This window comes from Vombatus ursinus, unplaced genomic scaffold, assembly GCF_900497805.2.
Source record: "Vombatus ursinus unplaced genomic scaffold, bare-nosed wombat genome assembly UNPS02014818.1, whole genome shotgun sequence".
NCBI classification, from domain to species: Eukaryota; Metazoa; Chordata; class Mammalia; order Diprotodontia; family Vombatidae; genus Vombatus; species Vombatus ursinus.
Genome location: NW_020954596.1, coordinates 33,641,751 through 33,667,387, shown reverse-complemented (window position 1 = coordinate 33,667,387; position 25,637 = coordinate 33,641,751). Strand labels below are relative to the sequence as shown.

Below are 25,637 nucleotides of genomic sequence, written 5' to 3'. Positions count from 1 at the left end.
GCTATCTTAACAGAAATTGGTTCCAGCTAAGTCCATTAGCATGAATAGATTGTACTCATTGTTGAGTACTTTTAGATAAGCAACTTTAGAGGACTGCCTAGGGTAAAAGAATACTGAGGGAATGAGAGGATGAAAGAGTGAACTGAAAGTTAGGAAAAACATCTTTATGAACACAGTAATTGAACCTAGAGAGTGCTCTGGAGGTCTCAGTTGGGTTGATATAATTTTTCCCAGATGACCTTCCTTCTTCCAGGGGTCTGAATCTTTTCAGAGTCAACTCCTTGTCAAGTTCCTATGTCCTATTGCCCTCCTTATCCCATAAAGAAGTTTGGATCTCCTCCATGGAATTGCAATCTGAAATAAGCATGCTCAGCCAAAGCAATTTTGTTGGCAAGAACAGGTTTTGGTAAGCAAACAATTCTGAATAGCTGGCAAACAGCAGTTATGAACAGACAGTCCTGGTGCCCTTAAATGAGGAAGAAGGTAGTCTTCAAGTGGAAGCTAGATAACTATCGATCATGGAATGGTTGAGCTAGAAGGGGTCTTAGAGATTACCTAATCCCATTTTCTCATTTTACAAATGAAAAAAAGTTTTGTTTTTGTTTTTGCTTTTGCTCTGGCTATAGATAGATCATTAATGAAGGTTATGGCTATTTGACTGGCTGATTTGGGCCAGACTGAAAAGCCTGGTTGACCCAGTTACCTATTTACTCGCTAATGTGGCCTTGGAGTACAAGGTAAACAGAAGTGAATTGAGCCTGTAGAGAAAGTGTGCATGCATACGTGCATTTGTGTGTGTGTGTGTGTGTGTGTGTGTGTGTGTATGAAACAGAGAGAAGTTTGTTGTCTCTTTGGGGTCCATGCTCCTATAATTTTCCAGTGTTTAACTGGGGGTTGGTTAGGTACTTCACAAAGGATGCACTAAATTCTTTCTTTACTAAGTGTAGTTTCCAGCATAGAAGACATAACTTCCAAGGGCACCTAACTTCCCCAGGGAATAGTTTGCAACTGGGGATACCTAGTTCAACAGTCAGTGAACCAACATGTATTTTTTGAGCACATGCTCATCACTTTGCTAGACACACTGAAAGATAAAGAAATGCAATTAGAAACGGTCCTCATCCTTAAAGAATTTACTTCCTAGTTAAGGGGCAAGGCTAATACACATGAAAGAGTAAAAAAAAAATGCAGGGGTCTGTAATTGACAACTGAATGGTGTAGTTTAGACTGTATGTGCGATAGAGGAATTCAGGGAAGAGAGAGCTCATGAAGGTTAAATTAGAGCTTTATGGAAGAAGTGGGACTTCAGCTGGGTCTGAAGGACAGGTAGAGTTAGATGAGCTGAGGAGTGAAGATGAAATAAGACAGTCCCTGTCCCCAAGTAACTTATATTCTAATGAGGAAGAAGGAACAGGAAGAGAAGAGAAGATAGGACCACCAATAACTTGTTTTTAGGTTCTCGGTCCAGGTACCCTTCCTATTCTCTTTTCTTTGTGTTTATCATAGTCAAGAACAACTCATTCAAAGAATTCCAATTCCAGCTGCCATTTATGCACAGATTTTCATCAGTGCAGATGGAACATCTCTTTGCTCTGGTGTGGGGGGAACAGAAAATGCGGAAATTTGTAGACAAACCTTGGGATAGAAAAGGTTGGGAAGCTCCAGTCACTAACGTATCCCTGGCCCTGGGCAAGGCCATGTACAGATGATCATACTTGTCACCAGACACATAGGACAATAGAAAATGTAAGGGAAGATGTAAGATACTGTGGCAGGTGTGAGGGGCACTAAAAGTGATGAGCTGTAGCCACACCTTTGATGCTCTATGTATGTATATACAACATGTGGTATATAAAGTGATGGGACTAAAAATAAAACAAATGGAGTTATGATTTTAGATGGGTATCATCATTCTAAGTAGTACCCTGGGAGATTATACATTTATTCCAGTAACGTTGTCATTGCAGAAAGAATTTTTCTGGTTCCTCTTTTGGAGTTGCCTTCAAAGGTCATTTATGAAGCATGCAAACAACAACAACAGCAACAACAACAACAACAAATCCAACATCTCATGACTTTATTTCTAATGTTACAATTACATTTTGTCTAACCCCCAATGGCTATATAGAAGTTTGATTCCCCCCCTCCCCATTCATAAAATTTGGTTCCAAATGACTTCTGCCTGTTTCCAAGAATCAAATCCATCCTCAAAGGTTAAATATTGTGATACCCTCCCCTGCTTTCCCCTGCACTGTCCCATGATGATACTCAGTAGAATATACTATAGGCTTGAGGGTATTTCTTAATGAAGAATTCAAAAAATGTTTTGTTCAATGGCAGTGTGGTTAAAATTAGCAGTAACAATAATAGCATTAACTCACATTTCTGTAGTGCTATGAGGTTTATAAAGTGTTTTCCTCACAACAGTCAACATGTAGGAAGTGTGAGTATTGTTCCCATTTTGTGGATGAGGATACAGATGCCCATACTTGTGAAGGGATCTTAAATGTTAAAACTGGCACTTAGACCCAGGTCTCCTGACTCTAAACCATAAGCTTGTTCTACTATATCATGAATAATAATAATAGCTACCATTTATATAGTCCTTTGAGATTGCAAAGCACTACCTGCATATTATCTCATTTGAGACAACAATTCTTCGAGGTAGGTGCTACTGTTGTCCCCATTTTATAGGTGAGGAAGCTGAGGCTGAGAGATTAGGTGACTTACCCAAGGTTACACAACCAGTAAATATCTAAGGTTATATTTGAACTTGGGCCTTCCTGCCTCCAAGTCTAGCTCTTTGTCCAATATACTCGCTGGCTTCTTCAAAATAAGAACAAGCATAAAGCCACCCTAAGTGACTATTTTGAAAGTACTAAGACTCATTTGGATAAGTAACTTTGGGTCCATATGGTTTTTTTTAAAGTCACATTTCTTTTTTTTGGATAAATTTTGTATTCTAAGTTTAGTGACTATCAAGGAATAAAATGTTCAAATCAGTAAGGAGAGTTTAAAATGAGATGAAAGCCATAACCTGCAAAAATTATAATTTTTAAGTGTATATTAAATTTGGCAAAGTAAGAATCAAATGAACCCTCATTTTCTTCCACATCCCTTCCTGATATCTTTTCCTTCTGAGTCCCATTTTCTTATAGTCATATGTTTTCCATGTCTATCTATATATATATATGCACACACACACTCACAATCACAGACACACAGATATCACAACCTCATTGGAGCCTAGTTTTTAAAGGAACTTTTACTCTAGGCAGGGGTTGTACTAAGTAACATCTAAAGTCCCTTTGAACTCTTTAATGCTGAGGAGATTCCCAGATGTCTTAAAGGACTCCATTCCTCTGACCAACAGTGCTCATTGTCTGGACTTTGTTCGGTACCAGTCAGTTCCATATTTCACCTTAGCGAACCTCAACAGCATCCACACACTTTGACCTGAAACTTGCAGGGTACACAGAGAAATACAAATCATGTTTTAAAGTATGAAAGGACATTGCTGCTCTGTGACTCTCATTTAGGGCATTTGCTTTCTCTTAAATTTAATAATCCTGAAGGACACAAAATCTTAAACAGTTATTTCACTTCAGAAATAAAATAAACAACATGATTTTCAGTTGAAATGGAGAGCCAGTGACTTACTGGACAAATTGTTTTTTCCTTTCTAACCTTTAATGTGAATTAAGTGATTTCTGAGGTCTCCTCTAGCTTTGGATTTGATCGAGGTAGGCAATTGGATTGGCAATAGGGCTGGTTATATTACCAGATACATGGGGTAGTTGCTGTTTTGGTTTGACCTTAGCTTCTCAGAATGTTCTTATTATCGTAGGGCTATGAAACCTCAACTGGAACCCAACTTAGCCCTACCTTCAGTCAGCTGAATTTCCCAAGCCCTGAGTACTTTTACTTTCAAGAGAGAGAGAGCAATTACCACCCTGGGAAAGTTGTCCATATAAGGGATTTAGGTGTTTAAAAAGCATCTTTTGGGTGTTTGGGCCAGACTGAAAAGTCTAGTTGACCCAGTTACCTATTGACTCACTTATATGGCCTGTAAGTACAAGTTCTGGTGTTTAGACAGTGTGAAATGAGCCTGTAGAGAAAGTGTGCGTGCATACATGCATTTGTGTGTGTGTGTGTGTTTGTGTGTATGTGTGAAACAGAGAGAAGCTTGTTGTCTCTTTGGCGTCCATGCTCCTATAATTTTCCAGTGTTTAACTGGGGGTTGGTTAGGTACTTCACAAAGGATGCACTAAATTCTTTCTTTACTAAGTGTAGTTTCCAGCATAGAAAACATAGCTTCCAAGGGCACCTAACTTCCCCAGGGAATAGTTTGCAACTGGGGATACTTCGTTCAACAATCAATGAACCAACATGAATTTATTGAGCACATGCTCATCACTTTGCTAGACACAGTGAAAGATAAAGAAATATAATTAGACACGGTCCTCATCCTTAAAGAATTTACTTCCTAGGTAATGGGCAAGGCTAACACACATGAAAGAGAGAAAACAAAAAACAAAAAACAAAAAACAAAAAACTGCAAGGCAGTCTGTAATTGGCAACTAATGGTGTGGTTTAGACTGTATGTGTGATAGAGGAATTCAGGGAAGAGAGAGCTCAGTGAAGGTTAGATTAGAGCTTTATGGAAGAAGTGGGACTTTAGCTGGGTCTGAAGGACAGGTAGAGTTAGATGAGCTGAGGAGTGAAGATGAAATAAGACAGTCCCTGTCCCCAGATAGCTTATATTCTAATGGGGAAGAAGGAACAGGAAGAGAAGAGAAGATGGGAACACCAATAACTTGTTTTTAGGTTCCCAGTCCAGGTACCCTTCCTATTCTTCTCTTTTCCTTGTGTTTATCATAGTCTCCTAAACTTTCTACTTTCTACCTATAGGGCTAGTCTTTTGTGTTCAGAATGATACTGAGTTGCTTAGAGATCCTGAATCATGAGAAAAAGAACCAGCTCTGGCTGTTACAGATTATTTACTCAGGTTGGAAAATGAAGTAATAAATTTCAATTTGTTTATATTTTAAAATTTTAATACTTTTGGTGTTGATACAGTAGCTATATCCTAGCAAACCTATGAACCCCTACCCCAGGCAAAGTACATTCTTTGAAAAGTATTAAGTGGAAACCACCCAAAAAGAATGATTGAAATCGACAGCATATGTGGATTTCCACTTTTGTAATTTACGTAGCAGAAAGGAAGGATGCCTGCTTCAGCTTTAATAATTTGATGCCAGCATCATCCATTGTTCAACTTGAGTTTTGTGGCTGTTGGGTCAAGTCTTCATTTACATTGTTATCATTGTATGTATTCTGCATTTGGTTTTGCTTTCTTTACTCACTTCATCTAAGGGTTCTCACATTTCATTGACTTTTACATATTTCTTGTTCCCCATGGCCCAGAATTATCCCATTATATTCATAGAGCCTACACTTGGTTCAGTTAGCCTCTAATATTCATACTCATGATTTGTTTCTTGCTTTTTTGATATTAACAAATAGTGCTGCTATGAATATTTTCATACAAATGGGTCTTTTCTTACTGTCAGTGACCTCCTTGGAGGTACAACCCCAATAGAGGGTTTATCAAATACAAACCATTTAGTAACTTTTTTCATAATTTCATTCCCCCCCCAAAAAAAAGTTTGGATCAATTCATAGCCCTGCCTGAAGTGAGTACATTAGCATAGTTTAGAAAGATTTTTAAAAAAATAAACTTTTATTGATATCTTTTTTTTGATGTTGCCTAAATTTTATCCTATATCCTTACAAGGATGCAGTAATATAAGGAGAAATTTAGGCAATGTAAAAACTTCCCCCATTCCAGAGAGCTATCCCATATAACAAATTTAAAAAAAAAAGAAAAAACAAGATGAAGAAGAAAAAAATCAGCAAAATGGTCAATACATAAAAAAAAATGACAATATATACAATGTTCCACATTGTGGACCCTCCCTCTCACCTTAGTAATGAGGGGCGGTGTCTAGAAGATTTTTTTTTTAAACAATGAGTTGAAAAAGAAAGGATATCCATTTAATCCTGGCTACTTCAATTTTTCAAAGGTTCCATGATCCCACCAATGTGGGATCTAACCTACACCTTCACATCTTTTTTGTTCTGATTGACTTTTTTCCATGCCCTCCCATAAATCTTCAGAAAAGGGTCCACCAAGTGTGCTGGGTGGACGGGGGGCTGGAACTCCTTCACACAGGTATCAGTGCAGTCCTCAGGCTGTCCATTTGGTGTACTTCACTCTCACTACATGACTGACCCATTTCCTTTTCCAGTCACGGAATGACTGGATGACTTTTGGATGATATCTCTTCTTCTACGCAAACCATTGTTGGTTATAAGTTATAGTCCACTTATCTTTCCACTGTCCTTTGGGTCACACCCAGTTTTGATTCTTCAAAGATTATTTGTAGTCCTATAGTCTTACTGGAGGACTCACTTTTTGGTGTTGAAAAGATAAATTTTTGTTTCAGAGAGAAGCTTGGGGTTAGTAAAAGCACTGTACAACTTCCCAGATTCCTTCTATTTCCCATGCTAAGAATCAACTTTTGGTTAATGAGAAAATAATTGCCTACAACAGGCCATTCTCTGAAGAGCCCAGGTCATTGGGTGTCTACTAAGATTTAGTTTCTTTACACATGCAAACCTTAGAAACCAAGACATAAAATTGACTTTGCAACCAGGTACCTTACTGAGTCCTTTCTCAAAGTCCTTTCTTGTATCTATTCTCAAGTATTAAAATGATTATGGATGGACCATGTATAATTCCTTGAAGGATGGAATGATGTCATATAATCATAGAATATTAGTGTTGGAAAGGACCTTAGAGGTTATGTATTCCAGTCTGTCATTTTATAGATTTTTTTTAACAGATGAAATACTTTATACATTGTTCTTGAATGAAAGAGGCAGATGTCTGATATTGCTTAAAGATTTCAGTCATATATTATCATATAATTGTGAATTATTGTCCTAAGAATCCAGACTCTAAAATACGGTCTGTATGTATGTGCTTTGTCTGTGTGTAACTAACTAATTTCCTAACCCCAGCATCCACTGACAAAGATGAATATTTCTGAGTTGAAGGCATTAGGTCTTTATTTTACATCATTAGCTTTATTTAAGTGACTTTAGAATGAAGAAGAATAAAGTTAATAACCATATTGAAATGTAACTTTCTTCTTCCAGTTCTTTGGCCAATAACCACATAAAAACACTTCCAAGGGATGTCTTCAGTGATTTAGATTCATTGATTGAACTGTAAGTAATGCAAACCACATTTATATTTGCTTGCCATTATGGTCCATTTAATTGTGCACTTTAAATGTTTTCCCCTCTACTCTTTTGTTTGCATTCTTGCTGAAATCTGTAATAAAACTAGAGTATATTGTGTTACTCGTATGTATATTGTGAGTACAGTGTACATTGTGTTAGCTTTTGTAGTTTTCAAATGCATTTTTTATGAAGATTAAGTTAGACTCTAAAGGTGGGCCCTTCTTCTCTAACTCCCCACCGCTACGGTTATTGGCTATTATCTATTTTATGGTGTTTGTCAGTTTTTGTTTTTGGCCAGGTTTGGTTTAGACAACTCAATGTTTCAGTTGTGCTTGTGAAATATTTTCCTGTTATGTCCTGTTTGAGTGGGTAAGAACCTGTGTCAATAGGATTCTTATACCAAACTTGTTTTGCATGGAACAGTGACGATTTCAACAGTGTTTGAAGAGAGAGTGATACATCATCCCGATTGAGTTTTTCAGTGAGCAACAAGTGCTCTCTCTTTACCATAAAACTAAAATCCTGAGCCCAGAAGACCTTTAAATAAAATTGTTGTGACAAGTGAAAAGAAGTAGGTTGCAATGATTGGGAAATTTCAAAAACCAGGTCCAATGTCTTGGGGAATTAAATATATTAGGGTACTAACAGTGCTACTGTTTTGCATTACTACCAACCATTTCAAACATGTCTATTTCTGTGTGTTTTTTTAGAGATTTAAGGGGCAATAAGTTTGAGTGTGACTGCAAAGCCAAGTGGTTGTATTTGTGGTTAAAGATGACAAATTCCACTGTTTCTGATGTCCTATGTATTGGTCCACCAGAATATCAGGAAAAGAAGTTAAATGATGTGGCCAGTTTTGATTATGAATGCACCACTACAGGTATTCAGAATGTATCTTTTTAACCACACCATAAATGATTGAAGATTCATATTTAGAACCATTTCTTTTTTTATTCTCTGCTAGAATGTCTATGGGGAGTGGAAGAGAAGCTTCAAAGGGGAGACGTTCTATTAAAACTATTTAGGAAGAATTCACAATTCTAGATGAAGTTAACACAATAGGGTAAGGAAAAAGAATTGGAGGTGAATTTTTATTCTGAAAGAATATTAAAAGAGCCAGGGAATTAAAATTCCACTAGGTCTAATCATGATCTGCCCTATGATTCCTATTTCATTAGTCAGCCCTTTAACTCAATAAATCAATAAGGCAGCTCTTTGTGAAAGGGTATGGCTAGGTAAATTGCAATGAGTGTTAAAATAGAAAGTAGATCAACAATGAATGTTTGTATATCCAGGGGGAAATTTTTTTTTAAATGACAATTTGATTTTTTCCCCAAAAGTAATATCCTGAGAACAGCCTCAAGGTTCCAGTTTATGTTTTTTTGAAGGCTGTCAGATAACAAAATTAAAATATTAACTGCATGGAATAACACAACAAAATATCAGTTATATGTCTTCAAGATGAAAAGATCTGAGTTTTTGCCTCTTTTAAGGCAAGCTTTAAAGATAAAGTGAATCAATAAAGGAATGCTATGAAAGTTGCTTACCAAATATGTAAAAATAATCATTCAGAATGATAGTTGATATCTCCAAAGCCCCAGGGCATGCTAAAGGAGAAGCCATGAGAATGAGGAATGCAAATTCAAGGGGAAAAAAAGTGAAACTAGGTAGTCAGAGCCAAAATCATACAACAGAATGTTAGAGACTTCCCTGGGGATCATCTGGAAATTATGCACAGGAGGAGACTGAGGCTCAGAAAAGGGAAGGTGATTTGCCCAGATTCACATAGTGAGAGGCAGAGCCAGTACTCGGACCCATTTTCTAGATTCATACCCAGTCAGAGCTTTTTCCACTGTACCATATTCTGGCATTTGTTATTTCAGGGTCCATTCAATGAAAAAAAAAAAAAAAACAAACCAACCACAAGGTGAAAATGATTTTTTTTTTTAGAATTTGACCTTTGTAAATAGGTGGCCATGCAAGCAATGTTTTGGTCTAATGGAAAACCTGGAATTTCAGGAAGACCCTGAAATTCTGTCCCCATCTTGTTATTCATGTCTGAACAGGGACTTCTTTGTGTGCCTAGATCCTTTGAGATTAAATGTGAATGTGCTTTAATCCTTTGCCAACTACTAGCATTTTTATCTATGAGAAACCCATCAACCATTGATATTTATGCCAAATATTCCCCCGCCCCTCCACTGGACCTTTTGTCTGACCTCCAGTTTTTCATCCTCTCTCCTTTCCCCATCTCTGCTCTTCAGTAGAGAGATATGCTCTGAGTAATTAACTTGGCCTGGTGCACCCCATCCTTCTTCCCTATTCACTTCTTTTTCTCTCCGTGTGTCCTGGAATATGAACAACTTGTCAACTTTAGAACATTAGGGTTCTAATGTTCTAATGGTCTGGAAGGATGATGTCTTCCTGACTCCTTGGGGCAGAGGGGAGATCTGGGTGCCTGAAAAGAATCTATATTAGGGGATGTTCCTGAAGTAGAATCCCATGAAGCATCACCTAAAAAAGTACAGGATCTGAATTCAAATCTGCCTTCAGACACTTACTAGCCATGTCATCTTGAGCAACTCACTTAACTTCTGTTTACCTCATTTTCCTCAGCTATAAAATGGGGATATTAATAGCACTTCCCTTTCAGGGCTTTTTTGAGACTCAAATGAGATAACATTTATATAGCACTTAGCATAGTGCCTGACACATAGTAGAAACTATATAAGTGATAGCTATTATCATTGAAGTGGCATGGGAATGAGGAAGTGGCTTGATGCAAAGTGGTCAGCACCTGAAAACTGCTGTAAACCTGGAATGCATGGGGTAACTGAGGCCTGATAATGGATTTTAAACCATGCACAATCAGTGGCTTTTCATTAGTTAACATGAATTAGTCAGCACTTGACTGGTTTTGGGAGCATGTTGTCATAAAACTTCCTGACAAAAGGAAAAAATAGCAATCTTCGGCTTTGTTTTTTCCCCTCCTGTAACAGGAACCAACCACCTAGTCATCGGTTTCTTCCCTTGCAATGAAATTGGCACAGAAAAATTATGACCTGCCTAGACCATAGAAACACTGCATTGCAAAAACTAGGTCAAGAAATTATGAGTTATTGGCTTTCCCTTTTTTGCTCAGACCCTACTTTGTCCCCTCTGCTGCTTTAATAAAGGCTCAAGCTATCTTGAGGAACAATACCAAGAAAAACAGAAAGCCCAAAGCTAGAGCCTATGCTAAGTATTTGAAAAGGGATCTCTTTTGTAGTATGTAATGTTCCTCCCAAGTCACACTTTCAGAAATGGAGCATTTAAGCATGCCATCCCTGTTTGCCCCTATGGAGGAGAGGTGGGCTGTTGTTTCTACTGTCCTATAGCAAAGCCACAGAAGCCATTAACAGCACAAGTCACTGCTGTGAAGTTTCACCCATGCATATTGAGCTCACAGCTCCATTTCCCCTTCCTCTCCCTCCCCCAGCTTCAGCCTAATTTTAGCTATCTTATAGTATTACCTGTGTAAGGTGAAGTCACCAGATTCCTTGCGGGAGTGAATTTTGCATCATAATTGCCCCGTTATCTCCCTTGTTTCAGGGGCTAATGAAAATGCAAACAGAAGTGATGCATTAATGTGCAGTTTCTCTCCCAATAGGATTTGTATCATGTATAATTTATTTAGTAAGTGTGCTATAAATAGTCACATGAAATTCTGTTGATTCCAATGGGAGTCAGATTTAAATTGCAACAGCCCCACTGACATCATGAACTTGATCCAACAAGAACAGAAGTGGCAGCTCTGATTCCAGAGAATCCTATTAATACTTTATCACTTACGCGTTGATGTCATGCCAATATATGCAGTCTTTGAGAGGGTTTCAGGATGATTATGCTTCTGCTAACTGCTATTTAATGGTAAATGAGGGATTTTATGTAAATGTCTTCAATCCCCCACACACCTTTTCCTTTCATCCTTCCCTTTTGTCTAAATGTCTCCCATTAAGAATTAGACTCCTGGTTCCAGCCATTAACTGATTTTGATATGCCAGATATTCAGTATATATAAAGTATATGCAAACACTTTTACAAAAAGGATTCAGCAACAGGAGGGCTTAATGGAACCAGTAAAGGATAGAGTTTCTAGAATTTGTTTTTTGAATTATCTTCCTCTTTTTGCAGTTATAACTGCTCATTTCATGACTCTTTAAAGACTAAAACTGCTGCTGAATTACAAAACTTGACAATTTAAAAGAGTCACATATTTAATGGAACATTAATGTATCTGAGAATTAAGGGTGCAGTTAGGAGACTAATGTGAACTAGGAAGAGTTGTGAGTTATGAGTAAGATGGGACTTGTTTGACACTCTTGGCAGATTTGGGTTATACTTATAAAACAGGAAACCCAATAAAGAAAGTTGAAAGTCATCTCTTTTGTAATTAGAAGAACACAGCTGCATTCTTTGTATCCTTCTACACATCCTTATAACAGTGAACATGTAACTGTCACCAACTCCCCCTCCCTCCCCCTTTTTCATTTGTCATCTTTATATTTACAAGAAAATTGGCAAAGCCTTGTTCTTCTTTTTTCATGAGTGTCAGCAAAAGCAAGACCAACCCAGGTTGAGGAAGCCTGGTTTTACTCATTGCTGGGTAGCTGTAGCAAAGCCTAATTATCTCAATTCCAAATTTTATTAGTGTTGTCTTCCTTTCTGTTGATGGACAACTTACTCTACCATCACCCTGATCCCTTTTTTTTGTTTCTTCCCACCTCCTGTGCCTAGACCATCACAATCATCTCCTGTCTATCATAGATTGAAGCAATATCCTTTCTGCTTCAGCCATTCTCTTCCCTGCCAGCATCAATTCATTCACCTGGGGCCTATTGACAGCGATAGCTTTCGACGGACTAAAGTGATGACAGGAGCCTCTACTGTTTTTTTTTTCTGAGATGCCCAAGTTTTACTGAGAAATCTATGCAATAAGGAGTCAACACTCATTAAGCCAACAAGAATTTATTGAGTGGGCCACTAGGTGGCGCCATAGTGCATAGAGCACTGGGCTTGGAGTCTGGAAGAGTCATCTTCCTGAGTTCAAATCTGGCCTCAGACACTTACTAACTGTGTGACCCTGGGGCAAGTCACTTAACCCAGTTTGCCTCAGTTTCCTCATCTGTAAAAAGAAGGAAACAGCAAACCACACAGTATCTCTACCAAGAAAACCCCAAATGGTGTCACAAAGAGACTGAAACTTGATTTATTGAATATGTCCTGTGGTCCTAGTGCTAGGAGCATGGAGGGTAGAAAGGAAGAAGGTATTGTCCACACACTCAAAAAAGTGTGGTTGGCAAAAAGGGCTAGCATTTTAAAACTATCACTACCAGCAGAATGTGAGTTTAATTGTGACTGAAACAAAGGGGGTGACAAGTGAAGTGAGCATCCTTTCTTAGACTCATGCCTTCATTTTTTCCATTTGATGAAGAGTCTCCTGCTCTTTTCATCCCTTACCTCTGCCTCCTTGCCTGGAACTCCTATTCTACTCAGCCCAACCATATCTCTTCAGCTGCTTATTTCCCATTTCCTGCCCTCTTCAACACTTCTTTTCTCATCTAGTTAACTTCTCCCTCATTTTCTATGCCACTTCTTTCATCTTTCCTTTACCTTTTTTCGTCAGGTGCAATCCCTCAGTCTCATCTCTCTCTCTGTCTCTCTCTCTCACTCTCTGTCTCTCTCTGTCTCTGCCTCTCTCTGTTTTTCTCTGTCTCTCTCCCCCCATCTCCCTCCCAGTTTCCCTAACTCTTCCCTAAATACCTTCCTCTTCCTTCCCTCCAACTTGTCCCTTATCAACTGAAGTGACTTTAGTGAGGCAATCCAAGCAAAAATAAAATTAACAAGTGTTTTATTGAATGCCTACTGTATGCAAGAGCAGTAAGGGGAATAAAAGCATAAAACTGAGTAATTCCTTCAAATATCTCCCTATCTACTGGAGGAGATAAGGCATAAACATACAAAAATTAGTAACCGATGTAATAGCTTAAAACAAAGAGAGTATATAATACACACTCAACAAGTAGTACAGACAGTAAGTTCCAGGAGTTTTGAAGTGAGAGAATGCTTGATTACGGTGGTCACAGAAAGCTTTGTGGAAGATTCGGTTCTTGTGCCAGATCTTAAAAAATCAATATGATTCTGATTTATGGAGAAGTATAGGAGACAGGAAAGAGGTCCATTCCTGGCATAAATCACTTACCATTATGCCACCAATCTATAATGCTTAGAAGTGAGCCAATATTTAACCTGGGCCCTATTGACAGCAGCAAGGCAGTGTGGCATAGTGGATAGAGAATTGACTTTAAATCCAAGAAGTCCTGGGCTCAAGTTCCATCTCTGATACTAACTGGTTGCCTGACACTGGGCAAGTCACTAGTGCCCCCAGATAGTTCTCTAAGACCAAAGGTTGCAGAGAAACCAATCTTCATTGGTAGAGGGAGTTTCTTTACCTGGGAATTTCTAAATAAATGAAATTATTCTAATAATTAAATATATAATTTTTATATATTATATATACAAATAAATACAAATAATTAAAATAAATAATCCCTATCCCCTGAAAGTATCTGGGTAAATTTTGTCCATTTATTTTGTAGGCTAATCACTAGTATTTATTATTTGATAGCTTTTTGGAGATTCTCCCAGCCCCAGATTTCTCTAGGTCACATAACTACTATCCAGCATCACTTCTTAGAAAATATTCACTTAATCCTCACACAGTTAGACAGGCATGCCAGCTTTTCAGTGCCATGCTAAGTATCTTTTGTAGAGGACTATAAGGAGGAAGATTGAGTTGCCACCAAATGCACTAAGAATTTGCTAATGAGAAATAATCATCTGTGGCTACCCAAATCCCACAGTAACCCTCCACCTTCTCTATAGAATCAGGGAGTCAGTTAGTAACCAAATTCAGGTTATTTCCCCACTCCTCATCATAGATTAAACTGCAGGTCACTAGAATGGCTCTTGAAGAGGCCTAAATAGAAAAGAAATGCCTCTGAGATGCCATAGTCACTGCTATTGCCTGATTCTTATAAGACAGGTCAGGTTTTGCAGCCTAAGCTTGACAGCCTCCCTTTTCAGTATTTTCTGTACTATTGTTTTCCACTAATTAGCCACAGTTTTCCCGTCAGAAGCCCAGGATCTGAGAGAACAGGTATGTCAGGCTGCCTTTCTTAGTTCTTGACTTCACAGAAATTCATCTGTTGAACAAAAACAATAGACTACACCTGAGGCTTGAGGACGTGATTCCATTTCAAAATCTGAAGGCACAAGGTTTGCATCCGCTTCTCCAGTTGAGTTTTTTGACGTGCGGCCTCTGTGGCATGTAGCCTCTTTCCCACAACTTTAAAAGCTGTTCCTGCCAATTTTATTAGAAAGATTTGAAATCCCTTAACTTACTTCTGAAGCCACTCACCTGGAGGGAAACTTAATAGGAGGGGTAATATAGGCTGCAAATCCTGTGCAGACCATGATCTTTCCAGGATCCCCTACCGTGAATTATATTTTGATGCTTTTAATGAGTCTAAACATGTTCTCTTTCCCTTGTTTTCCCCCCATTCTGGCAGTACTATTGATAAATGAGGCGGGAAATAAGTGACTGTGGGTATTTCCAGCTGGTGATTTTTATGGTCATTGTTTATTTGTTTTTTTAATTTCTGGTTTTAGATTTTGTGGTGCATCAGACTTTGCCCTACCAGTCTGTTTCTGTGGATACATTCAACTCTAAGAATGATGTTTTTGTGGCCATTGCACAACCCAGTATGGAAAACTGTATGGTCTTGGAGTGGGACCACATTGAAATGAATTTCAGAAGCTATGACAACATTACAGGTACGTTTATGGTCCTAATCGGTTTTATCTACCAACATTCAGCATTGTCTAAGGCCTATGAAAGAAGAAATGTTCTCGGTCATAAAGGGACATCTTGGGTGCTAGACTGTGCATCCTAGCGTACACACAGCACACATTTTCTCTCTTGCTTTTGCTTCATGTTGTCCTTTCTGCCTGGAATGACGAAGATATTCTCTGGTGACTCTAATCAAATGAGCTTGGGGAGAGAAGAAAAGGAAATGTATCATTTTAAAAAATATTACCAACTGCTATTGGTAGGATATGTGTTTAAATTAAATTTCCAGGAGCAGTAATAGGTGATAAAATCATCCGAAGTCTCTTGCCTTGATCTTCCTCCTTGTCCTTGAAGTTTTGGTTCCAGGTTTTGGCTAACTGGGCAATGCCTAATTGTGTTGCATCTAATTAGGAGTATATCCTCTGAAGCCAAGCCAATAGCCCTTTCCTGGTTTGTGTCCCCATTTTCCCAGCTGACTTTGTGATGTTTCTAGAGATACAAGGTCAATTAGGGCAGGCCAGGAGTCATTTCTTTTGTTATCTAACTACTCTAGACAATCTTGATTGACTCTAGTTGATTCTAGAAACATAGAGAAAGCAGTGAAGAGAGGCAGACATGGAGATATTCCAGGGGTTCCAAGACACATTAGGGGGTAAGGAATGCACCATACTGGATTAATCCCATACTCTTCTGTGTCTTCCATCTTGGAGAATATCAGCACCCACTGAGCTTTTATTATTCCAGCAGTCACAGTTTTCTGATCATATAGCTAATCTAAACTGTAGCCATTGTTTTTTGGTATTATTAGTATTATTGCTTCTGGGAAAAATCAGCCCACTTAAAACTCTTCTTTTTCCAACTCCTGATGTAGACCCACCTCCTTTTCCACATTGATGGTTTGGTTATGCCATCACACAGACATCCTCGTAGTTGTAGAATACTAGAGGTGAAAAGGACCTTCGAGAACACCTAGTCTCAGATGTTCACTGACTCCAGGTCCAGCATTCCTCCCCCTTCTCCCCAACCCCCTACTGTACAAAGATCACTCAGCAGCGAATGGCAGGGCTACTTCTTTTGATTCTAAATGTGATTCGATTACCACTTTACCCCATAGCTTTTTTTTTCTGTGGAAAAATGGAGATCCTCTTTACCCTAATAAAATTGTGAAAGGTTACTGTTGAACAAATAAACACACCGACTATGCCATTTCTTAGGAAAGAGACACAGGAGGTCTTCTAGCACCTATCTCACTAGCAGGTTCACTTTGATTCGGTCAGACAGGAAGAGAGGAATGGAGTCATAGTAAGAGGTTAAATAAGCTTACTTTATTCTGGTCTTCTCAAAGAGAGTTTGCTGATATTGGGAACACCAACTCCTACAGCATTCTCTAACAATCCTTCGTGAAGGGGAGGGCAACTACCCCTCGTCTCAATGGGGTCAGTTGAGACCAGCACAACTTGTGCTCTCCCCTAAATCCCCTCAAGCCTCAATGGGGGCCAGTTGAGGCAAACACACAGATTTCCCCCTCCCAAGCCTTGATAGGGGCTGATCAAGGTATGCACAGCATTCAGTCTGCACATTCACTCCTGTGGGGATCCCCAGTTACTGACTAGTGCCCACTTGCTTTATAGGGCAATAGACAAAGAAGGCACATTGCCAGCAATAGCCTCACAATTTTATATCACTTCATCCCTATATCTACTATGAAAGCATGGTAGAAACTGTTTCAAACCATGATCGTGAGAACTCATATCTAACACCTGGGAAGTAGAGATTGTTATGGCTATGGATCCTGGGAAGAAAACTCTAAGAAAGAATAATAAAAAATCCACTTTACACACACTAAAATTCACCTTACTTACAGTTAACCTAAGCTGTCTAGTAATAGAGCCAGTTCCCTTAGCATCCAGGCTACCTGACCCTGACCTAAGCACCTAAATTGGACTTCATGAAATTTCTTGGCAGTCTGTTGAGTGGTTCCGTGCAATGGGGATTTACTCTTGTTTAGGCAACAAGAACCAGTTTGGAACCACTGTCCTCAGGAGTTCCCTCTCCTGAGCTGAGACAAGTTTCTGTGGAACTGCCTTTTTTTTCCCCTTTTTCTTTTTCACATTGCCTGTGGCGATGTCACTGTGCTCAGCTGATTTCAATTAGACCCTTCAAGTTAAAGCTGGATGAATGATTTGGCATGCTGGCTTCTTAAAAGGACGCAGTGATTTTGAAAAGGCAACAACATATGTTATATGTAAAGTTAGTCATTTAACAGTCATGAGAAAACAGGTTTCTTCACACCATCAGTCTCCCTAAGGTGGCTGAACTTAATTCTCCCTACTCCCCAAGACAGTTTATGCTCCCCCCCCCCGTATTTTAAAGCAACTGAATCCATATAATTTTGAGTTTTGAGGGCCATTAAGAAGTTTCTCTCTTGTAAAGATAATTTTAGAGATCTCGCATCAATAGGGCATCTTAATGTTGTTATCTAAGTTGTGTGATGGATTTGCATTGGCCTCTTCACACATTGTTATGTCCAAGGGAAAGTATTTTGGGAGAAAAACACAGGCTAAGGGTATATAGCTATGGTCATATAATGGAATGAAATCAACTAGCCCACATAGGGATTGAACCTATGACCTTGGAGTCCATAGCACAGATTTCTAACCAAATGAACTAACTAATCCTAGTCATGAATGGAGTATTGACATGATTTATTTATAACACATTTGAATCCCATGGAGTCCAACTTTTCTAAATGGGGTATTTAAGCTTATTGTGTTAGATTGTCAAGTAGAGTGTTGGTCTTGAACCTAGCAAGACCTGAATGTGAATCCTACTTTAGATAACTATCCATGTGACTTAACTTCTCCCATCTTCAGATTCTTCATCCATAAAATGGGACTAATAATAGCCAAAGGAGATTATATATATATAATATATTTACAATACTTATATATGCATACATATATTTATATATGATCACACAAAACACATGTATGCATATGTGCATCTATATGTATGTATAAACATACATATATATGAAGCCCTTTCCAAAGCTATTATGATGTAGAAAGTTGGACTAAATGGTCTTTGAGGTTCATTTCAACACTATGATTCTATTATGGTTATTGTAATATTATGATTATGGCACTGAGTTCCATAGCTACATTAATTTTATTTTGGATCCCTGTTTATGAAGCAGGATATTTTAAAAAAACACCTAATTATCTAATTGCAGATAAATATACCTTGAGGCTATTTGCTGTAAAAAAGAATAGACTGGGCAGGATTGTTCTATTCAGTCGGCTGCTTCTGCAAGGACTATTATTAATGCCTTCATTTACATCAGTCATTTCTCAGTATCCCTTCCCTCCCTATAACACAAACACACACACACACACACACACACACATTATGACTCTGCTTTTGCCACAAAGAAAAGAATTGAGCAAAGCTGATAAAGCAACTCCATATGATGATATGCCCAGCACTCCATGCTCGTGGTCACCCTACATCTCTACCAAGAGGGTACCTACATGCATGTGTGTATATGTGTGTATGCACATACATACATATATTTGCATATACATATATAATACACATTTAATCATCTATTCTTTAGAACAGTTCAGCTGAGCTCAACTGCCTTTTGGGTTATTTTCATATGTTATCAGAACCATCCTATTGTAAGATAGGAATAAGGGGATCACAACATTCAGGCCCCTGGAGCCAGATTTGCTAGTTTATCTCTTCCAGTATTCCGAATGGGATCTTGATGTCTTGTTTCTCTTAAAATCCAGCAGTCTTCTTGGTTTTTTTTTTCCTTGTTTCTTATTAGTGAGATGGTGTCCAATCACTGTATTTTATGAGCTTTCTTGATGATTAGTAAGAAAACTGTTACTAACATTAATGTTATGAAGAGGCAAAGAAGCATGGGCTATTTTCCTATGAGGATAATTTCATAAAAAACATAGACTTTTAGAGCTGAATGTCCATTTAATTCAACAATCATTTAAGTGCCCATTGTGAACAAAGCACTGTGCTAATTCCAAGGAAAGATGTTCCTTGCCCTCATGAAGCTTAGAGTTTTATGGGGGAAATGACAAAACCACAGATAACTGTAATTTGAAAGAATATATTCTAAGTGCATTAAAGCCAGAGTGCTATCTGAGGGCCAAGGAAAGGGAAGAAGAAGAGAATTCGAATTAATATAGCACCTACTATGTGTGTCCTAGGTACTGGACTAAGCACTTTACAAATATCTCATTTTATCCTTATCAAAACCCCTTAAGGTAGATAACTGGAGGGAAACAGGATGGCTTTATAAGGGACTTGGCATTTTAGTTGAGTTTTAAAGGCTGAGTAGTAAAAATAATAGCTAGCATTTATATAGTGCTTTAAGATTTGTAAAGCAATTTACAGACACCACATTTTATCTTCACAACAACTCTGGAAGGTAGGTGCTATTCTAATCCTATTTTACAAAAGAAGAAATCAAGGCAGACAAAGGTTAGGTAATTTGCCCTGGGTCATGCAGCTGGAAGAGTCTGAGGTTGGATTGGAACTCAAATCTTCCTGGCTCTAGGGCTACTGCTTTATTCATTGCCCCTGGCTGGGTAGGGATTATATAAGCCAAAGAAGACTATTTCAAGTGTAGGGAATTGTGTGAGTGAAGATAACCGAGATGAAAAAAGTTTAGAGCATGTTCAGGAGTTTGGTTGGAGCATAGAATAAATTAAAGGAATTAAGTAGCATAAGATAAAACTGGAAAATGAGGATGGGACCAGATTTTGAATATCTTTGAATGGCAGGCAGAGAAATCTTGAACTTTACCTGGTAGGTAGTAAGAAACTGCCGAACTTTTTTTTTAAGCAGAGGAGTGATATGAACAGAACTATGAATTAGGAAGATGGTTCTGTCAACATAGAAAGGACTGATTGGAAAGAGAGACAGAGAGTAAAGTCAGGAAAACTTCTTAGGATTCTGCAATTCATAATTTTCTTTTTCTGTTTTTACTCTTCCTGGTTTAGGTATCAATATCATATTCATTTCATAAAAGGAATTTGGTAGTTCAGGTGGATAATGCGACTGTAGCAGGGGGGTGACAATGGGAATACAGAGGGGGTGAATTGGAAAGCTTTTATAGAGGAAGTCTCTCCAGGACTCGATAATTTATTGAATGACTAGTTTAGCCAGTGGAGCAGTGAGGGAGAGATAAGACTCAAAGATAACAACAAAATTTGGGCTGAATGGTGGTTACTATAGTCAGAAAAAAGTGAAGTCAGATGAGGAAAAGGTTTACAGAGAAACACAGTAAACTTAGTTTGGAGTATGTTGAAATAGAGGTGTTGGTGTGACATCCAGGTGGTGATGTCATGTTGGTGCTTAGAGATGCACGGGTCTGGAGCTGAAAGAGACATAAAATGGTCTAGTCCAACTCTCATTTAACAGATTTCTTTAGGAGCAAGACCTTAGAGTTACAATTAGAGACCCTTCTTGCTAGCATTTCAGCATAGGAGACTCCTAGGAATTTCTCAGGAATGAACTGGCTTCCTAGTAAATGCAGGGACATCAGGGCTCCCAGAGAATGTCATTTCACCCCCTCAGGAAGAAGGGCTGCTAATTAGCCTAATCTCACAATATTGAGAGGTCTGCGAGAGACACATCCTGATGCTCCGAAGATGCCATTTCAAATAAGGCTTCTATGTTTGTTGTCAGGCCATCTGGTCTCTTAGTGCTGAACTAACATTCCTGGAAACAACGGCTCCACTCTGGAAATGCAAATTCAGCACACTCTAGGGCAGGTGAATCTAATGAGAGAGCCTGGCTGTCCTAAGAACTTTACCTAATAAATTTTAAAAGTGCAAACAGCAAAAAAAAAAAAAAAAAAAAAAAAGGAGAGGCAGTAGGGACAAGTGGCCAGAGTTTGTCACCTCCCTGTTTTCAATTCTGTTAAACATGCAGGGATCAGAGGATTTTGCATTAATTACTTTGATTGTTACCCATCCCTTCTTTACCACCTCTGATGAAGCAAAATCTGTACAGTTTGTACCATTGCAGCTGTTCTCTATTTGAGGAGGCAGAAATCAGTTTCCCACCTATTTTTGCCTAGTGTCTCCTTCATAAGTTTTCCTTCTATTATGTGTTCATGGGAATCTGGGATTAGACCATAGGGTGGATAGTGCTTCAACTTATTTTTCAGAATTATACTTAACGTTTGAATTCCTCATGTGATGTTCCCTTGGTTTTCAAAAGAACAGAAAATACTCTGGAAGTCACATAACTCTGACAAGAAACCAAGAGAAGGATCTGGGAATGGACAAGAGGACCCCGTCCTGGGTCCTGCCTGCTTTCCCTAGTGCAAACGGGAAGTCTGGACTTTTCTATGATTTTATCTACGTCTCTTCAAATGTTTTATAAATAAACCCAAGGATCACCTGCGTCATAGGGACAGCATGATGGATGGTGAAGAGTATGGCCTTCCATCCCTGGAGAGAAACTGCAGTTGATAAAATGCAGAACAGCAGTAGTGATGACAATGAGAAATGAATAAAGAAAAGGAGCAACTAATAAGTTGCTGAAAACAAAGGAGGTGAAAGTGGGCCAGTCTCTCCTCCCTGAGCGGTGCTTGTCCTGATTATCACCTCGATGACTATGGGTTGATCCCTGGCTGTGTCGGGGAGTCCCCAACCCTCCCCCCCCAACTTGATGTGCTGACAACAGGAGCTGAAGCTGAGCTTCCATGACTCCGATGGGATTCTCAGTTCCTTTTGTATAGGACTCAAGTGAAGCAGGGCAAATTTGCATCTTTCTCAGACCTTATTTACCTATAATGTCCACATTATTCCTAGACATTATTCACTTATGGTGCATTCTCTGCCCTCATTACTCTGTCTGCCTGTGTGGTGCCCACATTTTCTGCCTATTGAGTTGGTGACAGTTTTGTTCATGTTTTTAAAATGATTTATTTTGAAGAGATGTTCAAGTTCACCTTAGTTATTGACTTCCCCTGCCCCCAGCCCAACCAGCCTCTGCAGAAAAACAGCAGCACTTTCCATTGGCAGGAGAGGCTTCAAGAAAAGCAGAGAGGAAAATACTAATGAGGATTATAGGATTTAGTTAACTGAGTTCTCAGTCCAAATCCCTTCAACTAAAGCAAAGCTAAGTGGATAAATGGAGTAACTATCCTGATTTAAAAAAAAAAATCAGTTCATCTTCCCTATATCTGTGCACACTTCCACCTTCTTTGATTTCTCATGGTAGGTTGTTCTATTTCTTTTCCTTCTTCCATTTAATGCTTTAAAACAGGGTTCTTAGCTTTTTTTGTGGGTGTACTGTGGCCCTTTTTGGCAACTTGGCAAAGCCTATGGACCCCTTCTCAGAATAATGTTTTTAGCACGTAAAATAAAATGCTCAGTATTACAAAGAAAACAATTATGTTGAAATGCAATTATCAAAATATATATGTTTAAAAAACCAAGTTCATGGTTAAGAACTCCTTCCTTAAAGTGAAAGTAGCTGGGATTGCTAATGACTCCACAAAAGTAGTGTTTTCCTGGGAGAAGCTGGAGAAAGCAGCTTTCCACTTGGTTAAGTGCTGGCTCAGGCTGTCCTTCTGATCAGCTGAGCCTGGCATTTCTCTCTGCTGCTTCTGAACTATGGGGACCTAGGTGAAGCGGGCTGTTGAATTAAGGTGAAGCAAAGCAGAAGAGTAAAAGAAAAGACTTTGAAGGAGTGCTCCTAGGAAGTAACAGCACTAGGCCTGGGCTTCCAACAGAAAGCCAAAAGGAAAAGTCAAGGAAGAGTTTCTGCAACTTCCAAGAACAAAGATCACTTTCGTCCAAATTGCCTAGGGAATTGAGGAAAACATACTCATTGAATTTCCTAGATCAAAAGTCTTTTGATCTAAAAAATCTTTTAGATTTTTAGCTCAGTGGGTGCTGATATTCTCCAAGATGGAAGACACAGAAGAGTATGGGATTAATCCAGTATGGTGCATTCCTTACCCCCTAATGTGTCTTGGAACCCCTGGAATATCTCCATGTCTGCCTCTCTTCACTGCTTTCTCTATGTTTCTAGAATCAACTAGAGTCAATCAAGATTGTCTAGAGTAGTTAGATAACAAAAGAAATGACTCCTGGCCTGCCCTAATTGACCTTGTATCTCTAGAAACATCACAAAGTCAGCTGGGAAAATGGGAACACAAACCAGGAAAGGGCTATTGGCTTGGCTTCAGAGGATATACTCCTAATTAGATGCAACACAATTCAAAACTTTTCAGAAGACAGTTGCTTCTTTGCTTACTGAACAGAGGTCTAGAAGTGGAAGTAACCATGGGATGGAAGGAGGGGTATGATTAGGAGGCGGTGGTGGCCCAGAATATGTGGCAACCACCAAGTCTGCCTTGGAAAATCATCTCATGTTCCATCCTGCTGCACTGTAGATTGTCAGTGTTTGATATAAATAATTCAGATAATTTGTTCATTCATTCATTCATTCATTCAGTCAGTCAGTCATTCACTCACTCACTCATGATTACTAGAAAGAAGGCCAGATCTCTTTTCAGACAATAGAGGCCTGGGTTTGAATCCCACCTTTAACACTTCTATGCTATGCCTGACCACATAAAAAAGTCATGAACGTCTCTTGCCACCCTCAACATTCTCATCTATAAAGTGGGGATAAGAATTCCAGTCATAATTACCTCACACAGTTTAGGAAAGGAACAAATGAGAGAACATATCTAAAGTCCTTTGTAAGCTATAACATTTATAACAGGTGCTAGATAACTCATCTCTTGTCATCCATCAATCCATTTATTCAATAATCATGGCACCAAAGGGTCAAGACCAAAGTAGTTTTAAATAAAAGGCATTAAGAGCAGCTTTTGGGAGGGTGTGAGAGGGAGAGGGATTTTTTTTTTCATTTATCAGGATAGTTAACACAATTTTCCACTTGGATTTTTTTTGACTGGTGAGACTTATACTGAGGACTCTAATATCTCTAAAGCTATTGGTTCTTTTGTTTTCCTTTCTGCATCTTTACAGAAAACAAATCCTGTGCTTCCCCTCCTATCCCATAGTGAATATAGCTGGGACTTCTTTCACTGCCACAGTTTTTTATGAGTGAAGACAAAGGAACAACGTGAAAACCACTTGTTTTGTTTTGTTTTGTTTTGTTTTAATTGCTAAGTTTTACTAACGAGCTCTTTTTCTCTGAGGGACCTCAAAGTACTTGAAAAAGAATTTCTTTGGCTATCTTAGGTGATGGAGTTGGATTGTAGCTGCACTAACACCCTTCCTTCCTTTTTGTCTTGGGGAACAGGTCAGTCCATAGTGGGATGTAAGGCAATCCTGATCGAGGACCAGGTCTTTGTGGTGGTGGCACAGCTTTTTGGTGGCTCACACATATACAAGTATGATGAGAGCTGGACCAAATTTGTCAAATTCCAGGACATTGAAGTTTCCCGGATTTCAAAGCCCAACGATATAGAGCTGTTTCAGATCGACGATGAAAGGTTCTTTGTCATCGCAGATAGCTCTAAAGCTGGTTTGTCAACCGTTTATAAATGGAATAGCAAAGGATTCTACTCTTACCAATCTCTGCATGAATGGTTCAGGGACACAGATGCTGAGTTTGTTGACATAGATGGAAAATCCCATTTAATCCTCTCCAGTCGCTCACAGGTCCCCATCATACTGCAATGGAATAAAAGTTCTAAGAAGTTTGTCCCACATGGTGACATTCCCAATATGGAAGATGTATTGGCCGTGAAAAGCTTTAGAATGCAGAACAGCCTATACATTTCCCTTACACGGTTCATTGGGGACTCCAGAGTCATGAAATGGAATAGTAAGCAGTTTGTGGAGATCCAGGCTCTCCCATCCCGGGGCGCTATGACCCTTCAGCCTTTTTCCTTTAAGGATAATCACTACCTAGCACTGGGAAGTGACTATACCTTCTCCCAGATATACCAGTGGGATAAGGAGAAGCAGACCTTCAGAAAGTTTAAAGAGATCTATGTGCAGGCACCTCGTTCATTCACAGCTGTATCCACAGACAGAAGAGATTTTTTTTTTGCCTCCAGCTTCAAAGGAAAAACACAAATATTTGAACATATAATTGTGGATTTGAGCTTGTGAAAGGCTTAAGGAATGAATTACAGTGACATTGGCTCTTAAGAGAAAAGGAGAACAGAGCCACAGCTCTGACTGGGAAAGTTGTTAGAAGTTTTCAGAACTTTTAGAACTCACATTTTAATCAGGGATTGCATTTACTTGGCTAACTGCATGACATGTTCACTCTCATTTTAAGAGACATTTGAAAGCCTGTAATTATTGAGAAAAGCTTGAAGCCTATCAGCATTAGCTCTTACCATCAAGAAAGGAAATGTGTTTTTTTTTTAAATAAAGGAAGAGAAAATTGGATCATATGGGACAGC

The 25,637-nt window shown here is 38.8% G+C and overlaps 1 protein-coding gene across 1 annotated transcript in view; it reads left to right on the top strand.

Moving 5' to 3' along the window:
* Positions 1-25,338, top strand: part of LGI2 (leucine rich repeat LGI family member 2) — a 36,973-nt gene extending 11,635 nt beyond the window's left edge. Inside the window, exons 5-8 of the mRNA XM_027836646.1 lie at positions 7,225-7,296; positions 8,022-8,191; positions 15,022-15,186; positions 24,521-25,338. Coding sequence (XP_027692447.1) covers positions 7,225-7,296; positions 8,022-8,191; positions 15,022-15,186; positions 24,521-25,338 — 1,225 coding nt within the window. The remainder of the gene's footprint in view (positions 1-7,224; positions 7,297-8,021; positions 8,192-15,021; positions 15,187-24,520) is intronic.
* The last annotated feature ends 299 nt before the right edge of the window (positions 25,339-25,637 follow it).